This window comes from Syzygium oleosum, unplaced genomic scaffold (assembly GCF_021117445.2).
Source record: "Syzygium oleosum isolate NSW1041296 unplaced genomic scaffold, Sole_v2.1 Sole_v2.02, whole genome shotgun sequence".
NCBI lineage: Eukaryota > Viridiplantae > Streptophyta > Magnoliopsida > Myrtales > Myrtaceae > Syzygium > Syzygium oleosum.
The window spans coordinates 22,274,316-22,289,094 of NW_026607486.1; the positions used below are offsets into that span (position 1 = coordinate 22,274,316).

General features: G+C 43.1%; 3 protein-coding genes across 5 annotated transcripts; 2 read left to right on the forward strand and 1 right to left on the reverse strand.

The window, feature by feature from the left end:
* LOC115684944 (WRKY transcription factor 55-like) lies at positions 1–3,425 on the forward strand. 2 transcript variants are annotated; one of them, XM_030609909.2, is made up of 3 exons: positions 1–876; positions 1,993–2,136; positions 2,661–3,425. In XM_030609909.2, the coding sequence occupies exons 1-3, from the start codon at positions 452–454 to the stop codon at positions 3,043–3,045; spliced, it is 954 nt and encodes a 317-aa protein (XP_030465769.1). In that variant the 5' UTR covers positions 1–451; the 3' UTR covers positions 3,046–3,425. The 2 variants fall into 2 exon arrangements, with proteins under 2 accessions (XP_030465769.1, XP_030465770.1); XM_030609910.2 differs by having other exon boundaries at positions 14–876; positions 2,005–2,136.
* A 2,677-nt stretch (positions 3,426–6,102) lies between these two features.
* On the reverse strand, positions 6,103–8,031 carry LOC115684943 (probable WRKY transcription factor 70). Its single transcript, XM_030609908.2, has 3 exons — positions 7,571–8,031; positions 7,204–7,305; positions 6,103–6,874 (listed from the first exon to the last, which is right to left on the reverse strand). Exons 1-3 carry the CDS (start codon positions 7,915–7,917, stop codon positions 6,355–6,357), a joined length of 969 nt encoding a protein of 322 aa, XP_030465768.1. The 5' UTR covers positions 7,918–8,031; the 3' UTR covers positions 6,103–6,354.
* Positions 8,032–10,827: 2,796 nt separating this feature from the next.
* LOC115684949 (rhodanese-like domain-containing protein 7) lies at positions 10,828–14,407 on the forward strand. Of its 2 annotated transcripts, none has more exons than XM_056308843.1 (5): positions 10,828–11,289; positions 12,192–12,433; positions 12,551–12,649; positions 13,178–13,471; positions 13,707–14,407. In XM_056308843.1, exons 1-5 carry the CDS (start codon positions 10,851–10,853, stop codon positions 14,082–14,084), a joined length of 1,452 nt encoding a protein of 483 aa, XP_056164818.1. In that variant the 5' UTR covers positions 10,828–10,850; the 3' UTR covers positions 14,085–14,407. The 2 variants fall into 2 exon arrangements, with proteins under 2 accessions (XP_056164818.1, XP_030465775.1); XM_030609915.2 differs by having other exon boundaries at positions 10,851–11,289; positions 12,182–12,433.
* The last annotated feature ends 372 nt before the right edge of the window (positions 14,408–14,779 follow it).

Here is a 14,779-nt window from a genome sequence, read left to right on the forward strand (position 1 = left end):
AAGAAATTATTCACAACAGCAATTAGTAATAACTTAGATCTAAAAGCCTTCAAATTTCTCATGAAACAGGGAATAAAAAAAAAGTGAGAGGAAGCAAAGGGAGTTTCATGAATCACACTTCCATCTTCCAAATATTTATGAGTCAACCTTCGGTCAAGGTTAAAAAGCAAATGTGGCCTATTTGACAAAGTCATCTTTCCCAGGTTTCCTTTCTTCTTCCTCTACCGTGTCCAACAATCAATTCTTGTCACTTTCTGAATAATTTCCAACACATACTAAAAATTTGTGAGCAGCCACACTAGAAAAAACCCAGCAAAAATATAATCAGCAATATAGAAATCAACACCTATCAGTTTATATGTCCTCTAGTGCATGCAGTTTGTAATAATGTCCAAATGCTTTTTTTCTGCTGACCAATAGAGCAAGACGATCCCCAGAGTCCAATAAAATTATGGAAGATGAAACCAAGTTTTTAATTCTTCAAGGGTGCAAGTTGGCCAGAGACCTTGAATCCAACCTACCAACTGTGGCAAACCAGCCCCAGATAAGAGTATCCGAGACCTGCGAAGTGATCATAAGAATTTTCACATCAGCTTTGGAGAAACTGATGAACAACATGAACAGTGAGGAATCAACTGAAGGTTACCAAAGTTGCTTTCCCAGGTTATTGCCAGACAATAACTGGGGAAGTGGAAAGAAAGTGGGATCAGATCATCAGGTGAGAGCCAAATTGCTTCTTAAAGCTGAGATGGGTCAAGGAAGTAGCGATGGTGAAGGCTGTGCAACATTTAGAGGCCTCGGAGGTGGAATACTGTCCATGGAGGTTTCATCAGATCTCAACAGAACAGCTTCATCCTCACAAAGATCTCGAAGGAGGTAACATGTGTTAAATTAAGCAAATTCAAGTGGAGATGTGCTTGTTAAATGTGATCGCTTTTCTTCTAAGTCGCATTGCCTAAACCATCTATCTTCACCCTTTTATCAATACCAGGCTGAGGAAACAAATCAACTATCGAACATTATGCTTGGCATATCACGCCTTCTTCTTCTTCTTATCATTACCATTAGGACTGTTCGGATTATTACTGGCGCAGCTTTCACATATGACAGTTCCTTCTTCGGCTGTGAAATCAGAATGGACAGATCTAGGTCTGGCAATTTACATATGGGTCATGTAGATAATTGCTGGCCCTAGCGGTTCTGTCTGTGTTTTGAATCTCTTAGTCCGGACCACATGCGTTGCATTCATCATCCTATTCGCCTGTATCCAGTCGTTTGTTTTTAGGAGAAAAAAAGAAATAAGGATATTCCTAATATACCTACTCCAAAAGCTGTATATAAAGATTTGTATGATGATTAGATAATGTCTGTGATATATATATATATAACTTCATCAACCCTGTGCTTGTGTGACGGGGGAGATCGGTTAAGCATGAAGAGTTTCCACTGCTTTGCATGTAAAACTTGCATGGCTTTATTATGCACACATAGCTAAAATACAAAGTGTAGTTTCCTTGAAACTACATGGATGACTCTCTCACACTGAGCTGAACAAAGATTGATTAATCAGCAGTTCAATAATAAACTATCCAAGTGGCCTAGTGAAGAAGAATATTCCCCAGGTACTTCCCAAAAATGCAGACCCACCAAAGGTCCAAAAGAAGCATATCTCCCAGATTTTACAAGAGTATCATATAAACGTCCTTTGAGCAGATAGTGTCTATCAGATGGCCTTAGGGTTCAATGTAAAATCTTCACATCCGATACGCACCGAATAGTTAATCTTGGATGGCCTAAAGTTAAATTAGACTTTCAGCTGTGTTGAGTTTCAGATCAGGCTTATGTTTTTATTTCACTTTACCAACCAGATTGATTAATATGTGGGTTTATAGTCATCAATTCTTGCAATAATTTGTTAATTGTATGAATGTTACAAGTAGTGATATTAATCATATGTGTACATGATAAATGATTCCGTGAAAACTTATCCAGTGTTTATTTTAGGAGGGATGAAGGTGAGAAACGGGTAATGAGAGTCGCAGCTCCTCAGATGGGCAACACCGACATTCCTCCGGACGACGGGCACACTTGGAGAAAATATGGTCAGAAAGCAATTCTCGGATCAACCAATCCAAGGTAAGTTAGGTCCTTTCGTTCCTCGCGAGATGAAAGTACGCCTCTAATTTTTGTATAAATACCCAAATGATGTTCGATATGCGGCAATCTCCAATTATATCAACAAAGCGGTCCTCCACAAGATATAACCTTTTTGGTTACACAATCACGAGCTAAGGTTTTAACAACTTCATGTCGAGTTTTGACTTACATAGTTCATGATCGGCGAACATAAATTTGTTTGTCCAGAGAAGCGAGCCGGATAGTAATCACTCCTATTAGATGATTTCATGTTTGGTGCTTCATATGATAGAGGTTTAATTGGCTGATGCTCATATGCATGTATTTTCTTTGAAGATTCTTGCCAAGGTCGAAGTAGTATATCTGAATTTCTGTTCTTTTAAAACCAGTTTGGTGCCAAATCAATTTTATTTCGTAATCGCCAAGCTATGTGAAGTTAATTAAGTAGGGAAACAACTTGCATGTCTGTTGCGTACCTTACTGGTGGATCGTACGTTTTCGAGCTAAAAAATTTGCTTCTTCAGGAGTTATTATCGTTGCACCCACCAAAAATTATACCAGTGCCCCGCAAAGAAGCAAGTGCAGCGACTCGATGACGATCCTCGCTTATTCGAAGTGATCTACCACCACGATCACACGTGCCATATGTCCCCGACTGCACCGTTGTTTCCGCCGCAGCCACCATCAGCAAATGTCATTCCGATGGATTTGGATCTATGCAGGTTTAGCGGATCAAGCAGCACCATCCCGGTGGTCGGAGGCAGCGGCTCAGGCACTTCGGCTGCTCGACACAATAAAGAAGTCGTCGAGTACCCAGTAGCAGATATGGCAACTGCGATGTTTAATCCCGGGACCAACAATCCAAGCACCATAGACATGATTTTCCGCAACTCCAAGGAAGGAAAATAAGATTTAATTGGGTTTGTCTGAATGAAAGCTAACACTTCAAAACCCAATTGCAGGAGGAGGATAAGCAAAACATGGTTTGATTAATAGTCTTCATCTTTGGTAGTCTTTGTAAAGAAATTATTCATTTGCAATTACTGTCTGAATAAGTCAGATACTGACTGTCTAGACTTACGTATAGTCCGTTGTACTCTAATGCCGGCACCACTTAATGTTTATTGTGAAATTAATGTTCATGTATACCTTATTAGGTCGCTCTATAAGCATATGACAGAATCTTTACTTTACTTTCTCCTTTGCTCGAGTGTAAATAAGCACTTGGGAGTATGTCATATGATGTAGGATCCTATTGTATTCAACTATTTATAGATAAATGATAAATTGTATGAGCTCTAGCCCCAGGCATGATTTAGAATGTGTGTGTACGTGATTAGATGAGTCGCACCATATGTATCCATATGCTAATCGTACAGTGAAACTCTCGTACTCCAAAAATAATTATCTAATGTGTGAACATAATTAGATTTGATCAATGAATAGGCTTGGACATGCAGCAGTTGAATACTTGACTTTTGAAATTTCTTCATAGAATAATTAGGTCTAGACGAGCCCATGACACATGTAGCAAGCATGAGTCCAAGAGAGAAATTGCTTGTTCAGTCGCGCTCAAATTGTGCTTCGAGCTTTTTTGGCTCGGGCGACCTCGTCCCTATTGACCACAGGGCTTTGATCAGTCTAACTAGAACCGTCCATGTTATCAAAATCATGCGATTTTGAAATGGTAGCTAATGAGAGGATGATACTGGGACGCGTTTATATTCCTAAATGACATCTGAAAAGAACAAAAATTGAGAGATAGGAGAGGATTTTGCAGAGATCAAGTCCTACCATACATTGGGTAGTTGTACGTAGGAATCCTTTAAAAGATTATAAGCCACAAGTTCCTGGAAATTCCTAACAGCTTTTTCTTGTCGTTCCGTTGTTTATTCTACCACCGGCATGGCGTGTTTATGTGTCATCTTCTGTGTAAGATCCAGGCACCTCTTCCTTAGGGACGAGGTAATTTCATGGAAGATCTGCATCAACTTCATAGAAGATACTCGAGTCAGCTTCTTGTCTCCTTCTCTTTCTCTTTCTCGATTGGATGCTCGAGTCCTTTCAATTTCGAGTGTCCCTGTCAGATTGAGACACTACAGACTCACTCTCAATCTTTTAGAGTCACAACACAAAAACAAATTCCCAATCTTTTCAAAAATTTGTCTCAAAACAACAACATTTTTATCCTCTAGACACACATTGGGCTCATTTGATTCGGTTTTGAAAAAATATCTTTGGCAAAATGCAAAGACCTTTAAGTTAAAAGGATTTTTCGAAATGCACGTAGTGTTTGGTAATGTATATTTTAAAATCACATTTGAAAGTAACTTTGGCCTAAATACCGTTTGATAAAAATTATATTTTGTAAAAAAATTTTGCTGATATTTAAAAAAAAAAAAAAGCAATCTCGGTGGAGCTCACCCACCGATCACCACCTTCGGCCAGATCTGGTCACCGGCCAACCGCCGACGGCCAAATCTGGGCGTCGGTCACCGCCGCCTGACCTCAAGCGACGTTGCCTGGGTTGTGCGACCACCACTTGCGGTCGCCGGACCTCGGGTGACTCCCTGGGTCGCGCGACCTAGACCAACGCTACCCAGGCGACGCTAAAGGTCCGGCGACCCCAGGCGGCGATCGCCGGGGTCGCACAACCTCGACAACTACCACCTGGGGTCGCGCGACCTCAGGTGGCGGTCCCCGGCAACCACCGCCCGAGGTCTGCGACCTCAGGCGGAGCCTTGGGTCGCACAATTGGCCTGGGTCTCACGACTCAGGCGACGCCCAAGGTCTGGCGACCCCAGGCGACGATCGCCGGGGTTGCACTAGCCCTCAGGCGGCGGTCGCCGGCTGCCAACCGCTGGACCCAAAGCTTGAAGAAGATAAATAGTAGTCGCTTGATGAATCGTGAAGTTGTATCCCAAAAATGCAACTTTTCCAAGGCTCCTCCATTCAACCAAAGGCCTTGGAGAGCTTTGGAGATGCAAATGTATCTTCTCAAAGCTTGTCAAAAAATTTGCCAAACAATTTTGCATTTGTTCAAAGGACTTTAGAGCCCCAAAGCAGCATTCAAATGCTAAACCAAACAGGGCCATTATTTCTCAATCACGAGCTAGATGAACTTTACATAGTCCTTTTTGAATTATGTTCCGTGATGCAACGAGCAGCGTTCTAAAACGAGACCTCACGTTTCTTAAGACGTAGCATCACAACTGTACTATCGTTTGAACAAATTCTTTTAATTTCGTCGCTAGCGTGCCAAATTTCTAAATCCGATCAGCACTGCTCCAACGTAAAGCGATTAGAAAGGATAAAAAAATCTATGGCGGATGACGTAGGCTTTCTTTTTCTATATGGGGACACGGCACGGGGTCACTCTCGCTACCGACCATGTGTGAACACTCGCAATGTGAACTGGCTGACCGTCTCACTCTTCTCGGCGACCCAACTTACATGCCGAGAAATTTCCATCGAAACGATGAGTAGACCTCCAAGTCAACACATTCATTTCGTGGATCCGATCTTTCGCAGCCGTATAATCCATGGCTATTTCGGCCCGACTTCCAAGCAGCCGAACGCGACAAGACCTCTGCTTTTGTACTACTACCATCCAATTCCAGTATTCATTTTTCGGTGAAAACTGATCTTGATCTTCAATTTTTGTTCTGTTTTACAGATACGGACGCGCGAAACTATCTTGGTATTATTAAAATCTCGAAAAATAACTCTGTTCTTTTCATTTGACGGAAAAGCATATACTTTGTTATTCCCTGATTTCCATAAGCACGCTATTGCCATGTACTACAGCAATTCAGTAGAGGCCTATAAGAGAAAAGGACTAAACAACAAGAAGTTAACCGCGACATCGAGCAGAATTTATCAAATATGTTACCGTTGTTTGGTCTGAGACTACCGTGGAAATGAAACAATGAGATGAGAACATCACCGAATTTGATTGGACATTCATTGGCATTATGAAAGTACACAAACGTTCATTTGCAATTGTAATAAGGGTACACGAGGGGACAAATCTCATCACTTGGTGTCCCAAAAGGGGCACAAAAGACGAGTCTCAACACAGTCTTAAGTCTCTCACAAGTGCAGAGTGAAAATTTTTCATACCTAAACTGGTTTATCCTCCAGACAGCTCGAGGAGAATTTGGAACAAAATGGTACAAACAAGAGTATACAAGCAATGCTGACTCGCGTTCCCTAGTGCTAGGAAAACTGCATGTTCTCGTAAAATTGAAACTCTCCATCAAAACCGAGTCGTCCCAGCTGGTCCATGTCCAGAAAACTGTGCGGATTACCATCCCCACAAGACAGGTACATGGCGGTCGGGTCAGATGATTCGAAACCCATCAGTTCCAGAGGCAAAATTGAATCGAAGGATGAAAGGTTATCCGTCAAGTCGCTCGAGGTTGTTGTGGACCTTGTGGTGTCTTCCTTAACTAGTGCTAGCTCCTCTTCTTTCTTGATGCTGTTTTTAGCTGAGCAGAAGGCAAAACTTTGCTGAGAATAAATCAGAGGCTTTGTGTCCGAATTGTTGCAGGAGGGAGTGTAAGAGGATTCCCAAGGATCAGAATCTGTGATCATCTGTGGGGCCCTCGTGATCTCTTTGCATGTGTGACTGCCAATGTATGTGATTTGGTACAATTTGGGGTTGTCCTCCATTTTCTGGACTTGCTTGGTAGCTCTGCAACCCTGGTCATGCTTGTGTGTGCACCTGAAGTAGCACCTGACAATAACATCACAGTTCAAGAGGAATGAGATGGATGATTCCCCAACCTTAAACCTTAATCTCTGAGATTTTGCAGGTGTTTGATATTTTTTTGGCGGTGACCCACTCCTTATTATTCTCTAGTTGCCCTCTAGGAAGCAACTGTTTAGTTAGTTTAACTAGCTTGATCCAAGAAATGAGGTTCCAACCCAGAAAGGTAAGCTTTGTGATGGTAAGAAAACTTGGTTGTTAATGCTAGATGCATATTTCAAGATCGTTGACCTTCTCACTTCAACCCCTAAAGGAAAGTTTTGGAATTGAGGTGAAATGAGAAGCAAATGACAAACCTTGGGTATTTGGAATTAAGAATGTCCTTTTGGCCGTACTTTCTCCAAGCATGACCATCATCCTTGGTGGAAGACTTTGTTGTGCGTGTTTCAGACTCCTTTCTGCACTCAATCAAGAACCAAACCATCAGATAAATCCAGGAACGCAAAGCTAATTGACCAATTAGATGCTCGATTAAGTTATCTAACTAGAGCCACTAAATGATTACATTGACCGTACGGTATCATGTACAAAAAGGGCTCGTTTTTAGGAGAAATTGGGCCGATTGCAGGTAAATGGAAATCATTAACCCCTGCAACAGTAAGAAGAAGAAACAGAGGACTTCATATCTCGAGCGGCGAGTGAAAGAAAGAAGTCAGGAGGTACCTTCTCTTATAGCAACCTCTGCCGTCTTTCAAGCCCGGCCTCTTCCTACTCTCGCCGGAATGTTCAGACCCCTGATCGTCATAACCGGAGCCAAAGCCACCCATTTGGGGCGACATATCCTCGCGAACCTCACTCTCTTCACAAGAACTCAACGCAGAGAGACTCTCGGTGAAAGATCTCAAGATCTTCACGACAAGTTCGTCGGCCGAGACAGACCCATTACTCCCAGAGGGTTTACAGAGGAGGGTCTTGAGCCGGAAGGCCAATTCACGGCCCTCGACGAGCTCTGCGATCGCTCTGCTCTTGCTACTGCTAGTCGATGATCTCTCGAGCAAAAAAGTTTCCATTTTTATCTGCAAAAATGGCAGTTTCTGTCCGCTCGTGGGAATCGCTGGCGGTTTTTCTTTGGGGTAAGTGATGGGTGCCGGGGGTTCTTATTCGCTTGTTTGATCGAAGGAGAGAGGAAAGGGGAGAGCAAATCACTGGAAGATGTGAGGAAAGTCGAAAGAAGGGAGGCATGATTTTGAAAGCGAGAGACGAGCAGGGCAGACGAAAACAAAGACGGGAAATTGCTGATGTGGCATTGATGACGTCGTGTCTTAAGGTAAGGATGATGTCAGCGGCTGCTTTGTTTAGTTCCACTTGGCAGCCTCAGCCGACGTTACTGTGGAAGATGGGGGGGGGGGGGGGGGGGGGGACCAAAAGGGGATGAAATGCCGACAAAATTACGAGTTAATGATGCAAGCAGCATTTGTTTTAAGGCAAGCTAGTTGTCGATTAGGGAGATGGTTTTCAAGTGATTAACAATCTTTTAATAATACCATTTTTCTCTCTCGAATACCCCTTTGGCACAACGATTCTGATTGCTGCATTGCACGCACGACAACCGATCAATCACGATCGTCTATCGACAAAGATGCTCCGGCATGATCAATGGCAACAAGCGGCTCGCACGAATCAAGTGCTCCACTTGATGCGCAACCATCCTTTTCCTTTGTGTGACGATCGTACTGTTGAAAAGGCATAAAGTTTTCCCCATAATTTTTGTATCCCGATGTACGGCGAAATCTCTAGGCTGTCATTTGATTATGACTTATGAGCAACCAATGAATATGTGATCTGACATGGATAACGATAAACCTAACTTTTAGAAATTCGTGCGTAAGTTTTAAAAAATGAGCGAGTCACATCCTCTTTTTTTTTATGTCCGCGGAACAGTCTTTTAACGATTTATTAACTACATTAATCCTTATGGATCTTTCTAAAGTATTCTTACTCATGTTTCTGCTGCTGTGATTTTTGGCCACACTTCACTTTCTGTACCCTCCTGTTGATAGCTGTCTGCGGTGTAATCTGTGATTGGTGTAGTGAGCAATTGCACTGCAAATGCATACCAAAGATAAATAAGTAAAAAACTGAGAAATGGAAACGGATAAGGAAAGAGGAAATTCAATGTCCAGCCATGTTAGGCTATCTGATATTGCCCGTTTCCTGCTGTCAAGTTTCCAGGAAATGTCGCCATTCTTGGAGATAAGGTGGGACTGCCCAAATTGTTGACCAAAAATGCTTCTTCTTTTATTGGCATGACTGTTCTTCTTAAAGTAGGTTCAATCCTTTTTTTCTTCTTTACTGGTAATTCAATGGTTCTGCTCTACAAGGCGCCAAAAGAAAAGTGTTTGATGGATTTTTTGTCAAATGGAAAAAAATGAAACAATAGCTGGGTCTTGTAAAAGAGCAACTAGATATTCTTAATTCATTTTTGTACTTTATAGGACTTACACTTGGTCTGCTTTTGACAAGGGGAAGAAAAGGAAACAGGGGAAAATTAAGCTGAAAAATCGAGGGGATTCCATAGATTTTGTGTTTGGGAACTACGAGGACAGAGCTGTGTACACCAAGTGTGCGCAGAAGAGCATGCAAAATTTCGTTGTTTCCTCTCTTTTAGGGTTCGTTTCTGCAGATGTTTTGCCGTCTCTTCATTTCTTTTATCGCCTTCGTCTCGTTTCTTCAATCATGGGCACTTGCCCCTTTGGTGTGTCCCCAAGGAGTTCTTGAAGTGTTTTGGTTGACAATTGCCAATAGGTTTGACATTTTCAAGCATTGATCTTGCTGGATGTTCTCAGATTACCAGCTCATAATCGAGGTGGCACTTGGGTTTTGCTCGCTAATCATCAATTTTCCTCTTTTTTTAATTTTCAGCTTTAGATCTTTGTTTTCAGCAAGTGACAGAAAAAGATGTTCTCGTGAACATGAATCCGCACTATGATGATCTTGGTTTGACTTTTGAGTAGCGTTTTTGCGAATTTGATATGTCGAATGATGTCGCTGTCACAAATGGTATTTGGGAATCCAAAGCAAGTCGGTCATGTTTTAACAAAAAAAAAAGAAAAGAAAACAGATTAAAAATCTATCGCCTCCTTTTGTAAATCGATTCTTGTGTACCGTACCGCAATTGGTATTGCAGCATTCCCAACGTCATTTGAAGTATTTTTAGACTTTTCCGGTACGAAAAGTAGAAAAGTTTCAAAACAGCTATCCACGAATAACCCATCAAAATGAATATTTTGTCGACATTATTCAACGGAAGCAAAACCTATTACTACCAATACGTTGTAACGATAACGTTAATTGAGATCGAGATAGCTCTCTAACCAACCTCGTAATAAAACGCGATAATTTTTTTTTTAAAATTGTGAAGATGTGGCATTCTTTTCCTTCTTCTTGGCACTAAATTCCAAACTCCATTCGTGCCCACCTCCAAACCGGGCATACGAGACACGCACAAACTTTGACTTTCCCCTTGTAGCACCAACCATCACATGTAGATCGGTGGGTGGTGGTAGCGTAAGAGGCTAATCAATTATAATTTTCCGTATTAATCATATCTTAGCGCAACTTGATAACTTGATTAAGATCGAAAAATTATAATAATTCGAGTTATCGTGCGAGAGGAGTCCAAGAAAGGGTTTTTCTAAATATTGGAGAGAGAATGCTGCCGCTGCCCCCATGTTCCCCATCCTCACGCCAAGTTAGAGCAATAACAATGATTAAGCGGGTTAATCCTAATCTAATTCCGGCGCTTTCCTCTTAATCTAGTTGTGGCTCGTGCGGTTCGATTTGGGCCTTGCCGGGCTCTTCCGACGGCCCAGGAGGACGGCCGATGGGCCCAGCTTCGATGGTTCTTGGGCCAATACACGGCCCATGGGCCTGTCGAGCCCGCGAGGCCCGCCGCCGCCGCCCACCCGCCTCCTGCGAAACAGGGAGCGCCCACAGGAAGAAGATGAACTCGCGAAGAAGACGAAGAGCGCCATGCCGCAGCAGGCCGAGCAATAACAATGGCTGCGCCTGCGCTCAAGCACAGAATTCCTCCATTGCGCTTCCTGGGTTTGCTCTCGTCCCTTCCCTTGAGTCCCAGACTCGTCCGCTTCGCTTCGCCGGAGCTCGCCCGGAGCAGCCCCTCCTCCTCCTGTCGCCTCCGTCTTCCTCGGCTCAAGAGCCCGAGGATCCCCGCTCGCCGTCGCGGTCCCGGCTCCTGCTCCGCGAGAGGCGGCATGGGTCTCCCCAAATGCTTCTCCGGGTCGGCCGCCGACCCCGTTCCGGGCGACCCGGGGGCCTGGCCCGACCCGCCGGCCCTCGTGGTGGTCTCGTTCTACAAGTTCGCGGATTTCCCCGATCACGCCGAGCTGCGGCGGCCTTTGAAGGATCTCTGCGAGCAACTGGTTGGTACAAGTAGTTTGTGCTCTCGTTTTAATCCGCTTATCCTTCTCGTTTTCGCTCTTGGTTTTCCTGTGAGCTTTTGAAGTTTCCTAAAGAAAACTTCGTGCTTGTGCCGAGGTTGCTTTGCTGAGGTCTCTAGCTGCGTGCCATTTTCAGTCAGTCGATGTTGATATCTTAACTTATGCAAGTGGGGGTTGGTGCATTGGCCTCTTGCGGTTGCAAGTACGAACTATATACGTAGTTGGTGTTTTAGCTGAATGCGTGTATGCTGCACTGAAATGTTTACGCGAGCTTGACAGTAAGGTTGTCAAACGGCTCTTGACGGATCAATGCCGTGTTAATGGGCAAGACGGTTCAAATATTTAATTATCACTAGCAGCATGGTTTGTAGGATTCTAGAGTTAGAGTGGCTTTCTGGTTTAAGCATCCAGCAATGGGGATTTCTTGGGGAAAATGTGGTTGACTGCATCCGAAGATTGGAAGTTTTCACAAAATGCCTGATTTCGGTAATCACTGCCTCTTTATTTACTGGCTACGCTTTTGGAACAATCTCTTAGAAGTTGAAGTTGATAGATTAGGCGTGTTTTATTATGTAACGCTCCAACACTCCTTCTCACTTGTGGCATTATTGGCCCCAGCCCAATCATGGGAATATCTATTATAGTAGGAAGCACTAAGGGTATGATTTCTTCTTTAAATTTTATGGAACACGGGAAGGTCTGCTTCAATACCAATTCAAATTCATCCGGAAGCTTAACCTCAGCAGCGGCCTTATGGTCCGTTTTGGTGGATATATCCGTAGCCTGTTCTTTAACTAGTCATCTCTTTCTCTTTTCTATTGTCTGTCTTTTTTTCATTCATTTACAATCTGGAGCTAGCCTATTGTTCTTTCAGCGTGTCTCAGGTGGTATTATCCTTGCACCAGAGGGGATCAATGGGAGCATATGCGGAACCCGCGAATCAGTGGAAAGAGTTCTTGGATTCATCCAGAGCGATGAACGTTTAAATGGGCTTAGACAAATAGAATCTCCCGTGAGTCCCGAAGATGAAGCTCTCCACCATGGACATAGTAGCAGCTCTCCTCTTGCAGCTGGGGAAGATGCCCCCTTCCGTTGGGATCACGTGAGAGTCAAATTAAAAAGAGAGGTGAGGGGAGTCTTCATATTGAATTAGACACATCTCATTGTACATGCCTTTTGAGTTCATGTGATTTGGTACCTTCTGTACAAGTTGATGATTCTGTGTTCCCTTGTGTTTAACCAGATTGTTTCTCTTGGAATGCCTAGTGTCTCACCTATCGAGAGGGTTGGGAAGTATGTAAATCCAAGGGATTGGAACGCGCTGATTAGTGATCCAGATACAGTGAGTAGCTGACATGTTAATGTCTTTATTTCGGACGTTTCATGTTTCCTCTTTTGCAAAGTTATACTTTGATTGTCTTTTGGTGCTTTCAATTTGCCTAACAAATCTTGCATCTTTTTTGCTACCTCTCATCCAAAGTGGGAACATTACTTGTCGAGTCTGTTAGCCATTCTTCTTCACCGTCCAGTTGGGGGAACCCATCTTTGATTGACTACTTTATATCGAACGAGGTTTCCTCAATTTCAAAAAATGTGCACCTAGACTCATTGAATCTTCAACATGTGTTCATATCCTCTACAAATATTTACTTGATTGCTAAAAGATTTCATTCTGTCCTTATTAGTTGAATTATCTACATCAGATGCGACATGATATCAGATAGAGTCACACATCAAGTGTTTAAATTTCAAGTTGGAGCTTTTGGCATCTTGAGATTCAGGCCTCAAAACCTGTCACTGGGCATAAATAAGCATTGAGAATGCATTTTGGCCAGTCACCTAGATTATTATTTTCTTGAATTGCTTTTAGGTAGTGATCGATGTGCGGAATAACTATGAGACGAGAATTGGGAAGTTCAAAGGAGCAGTTGACCCACGCACCACTGCTTTCCGAGAGTTTCCAGCTTGGGTGGATAATCAGTTCCAACCTCCTGAAATGGATGGGGAGCATTTGAAATTGGCTGAAGAACATGGTTCTAATGCAAATACTGATCAACAATCAGATGTTCCAGAAGAAAAAATGCCTCGGGTGGCAATGTATTGCACAGGAGGAATTCGATGTGAGAAAGCTTCAAGTTTCCTCCTGAGTAAGGGTTTCAAAGAGGTCTGTATGCATGAACTTTGAGTTTCATATCCAAAACATGCTCTATTAGATGCTCCACATAAATAGATCAGCAAAATTTTCCAATGCAGCACCTTCTTTTTTTTAGTTCCTGGCCAAGGTTAGGAGTCCCCTGCTTTCAATTTCATTTTTCTTGAGGGCCTGATAGGTTCCAATTGGCTGTCTTTTATGCCCTGTGATTACAGTGAAGAACTCCCTTTGGTCTGTATATTTGCAGGTCTATCATCTGAAAGGTGGAATACTGAAATATCTTGAGGAGGTTCCAAAGACCGAGAGCCTCTGGGAAGGCGAGTGTTTTGTGTTTGACAAGAGAGTTTCGGTTGAACATGGTTTGGCGCAGGGAACTTTCAATCTTTGCTACGGGTGCAAAAAACCAGTGAGTGATGCTGATATGGAATCACCAGAGTGGGAGTATGGTGTTTCTTGTCCGTACTGTTGCTCTTCCAAATCGGAAGAAGAGAAGGAAAGGGCGAGAGCTCGGCAAAGGCAATTCGAGACGTGGGGCGTCATAGGAGGTCCTCACAAGGGTCGACGGCCAATCACAAACTCAGATAACAATAACAGCACCATTAACAGACATTCAAGTTCAGTTTAGCTTTCTGAGAGGGTTTGAGAATCTGGGACTGAAATCGAAAGGGAACTTTCGAAAGAAGCTTTTTTGGGCGAGAACATTCCAACAGCAGTAGTTTTTTGGGGCTTCTTATTTTCGCGAAGCTGGAAACTACAGTGAGAGCTCAATGGAGAGAGTAATCTTTTCACAGGGCATCTCCGGTTTGGACAATGGTTGCCAACTGACGTTGGACATGTTATTTTTGATTGATGACTGACATCTTGATTGTATTAGGAGAGTCATATACATTTTCTGGTCTGGGACAGATGTAGTAGCTAATCAAAGTGATGTAAGCATTATATGTATCTTATTGGAGAAAGAACTACTTCTCAGCGTCTTTCTTTAGTCAATCTGGTGCTGGTGTCGGTCGTGCCGTCGTAAGTATGAAACTATGCATGCAAATGCAAGATGGAACCTCCGAGGGAAGTTTGAGGATTTTGGATGCTCCTCCTTTTGTTTCCTAAAAATAGGGATGGGCACGGATGATCCGTGCTCCGGGAGGCACCATTACATTGGTCGGTACAACTCAACTCGTCGACCCATATATCGGCTCACATGGGTCGGCCAGTGAACCCACATTGTTGATTTTAAGCATCTCTAATTCTCAGAATCTCAGACGAGCGGTGTGGATATGAATTCCTCCTAGTTCAAGACTCTTTAGTATTCTCTTGTGATCTCTA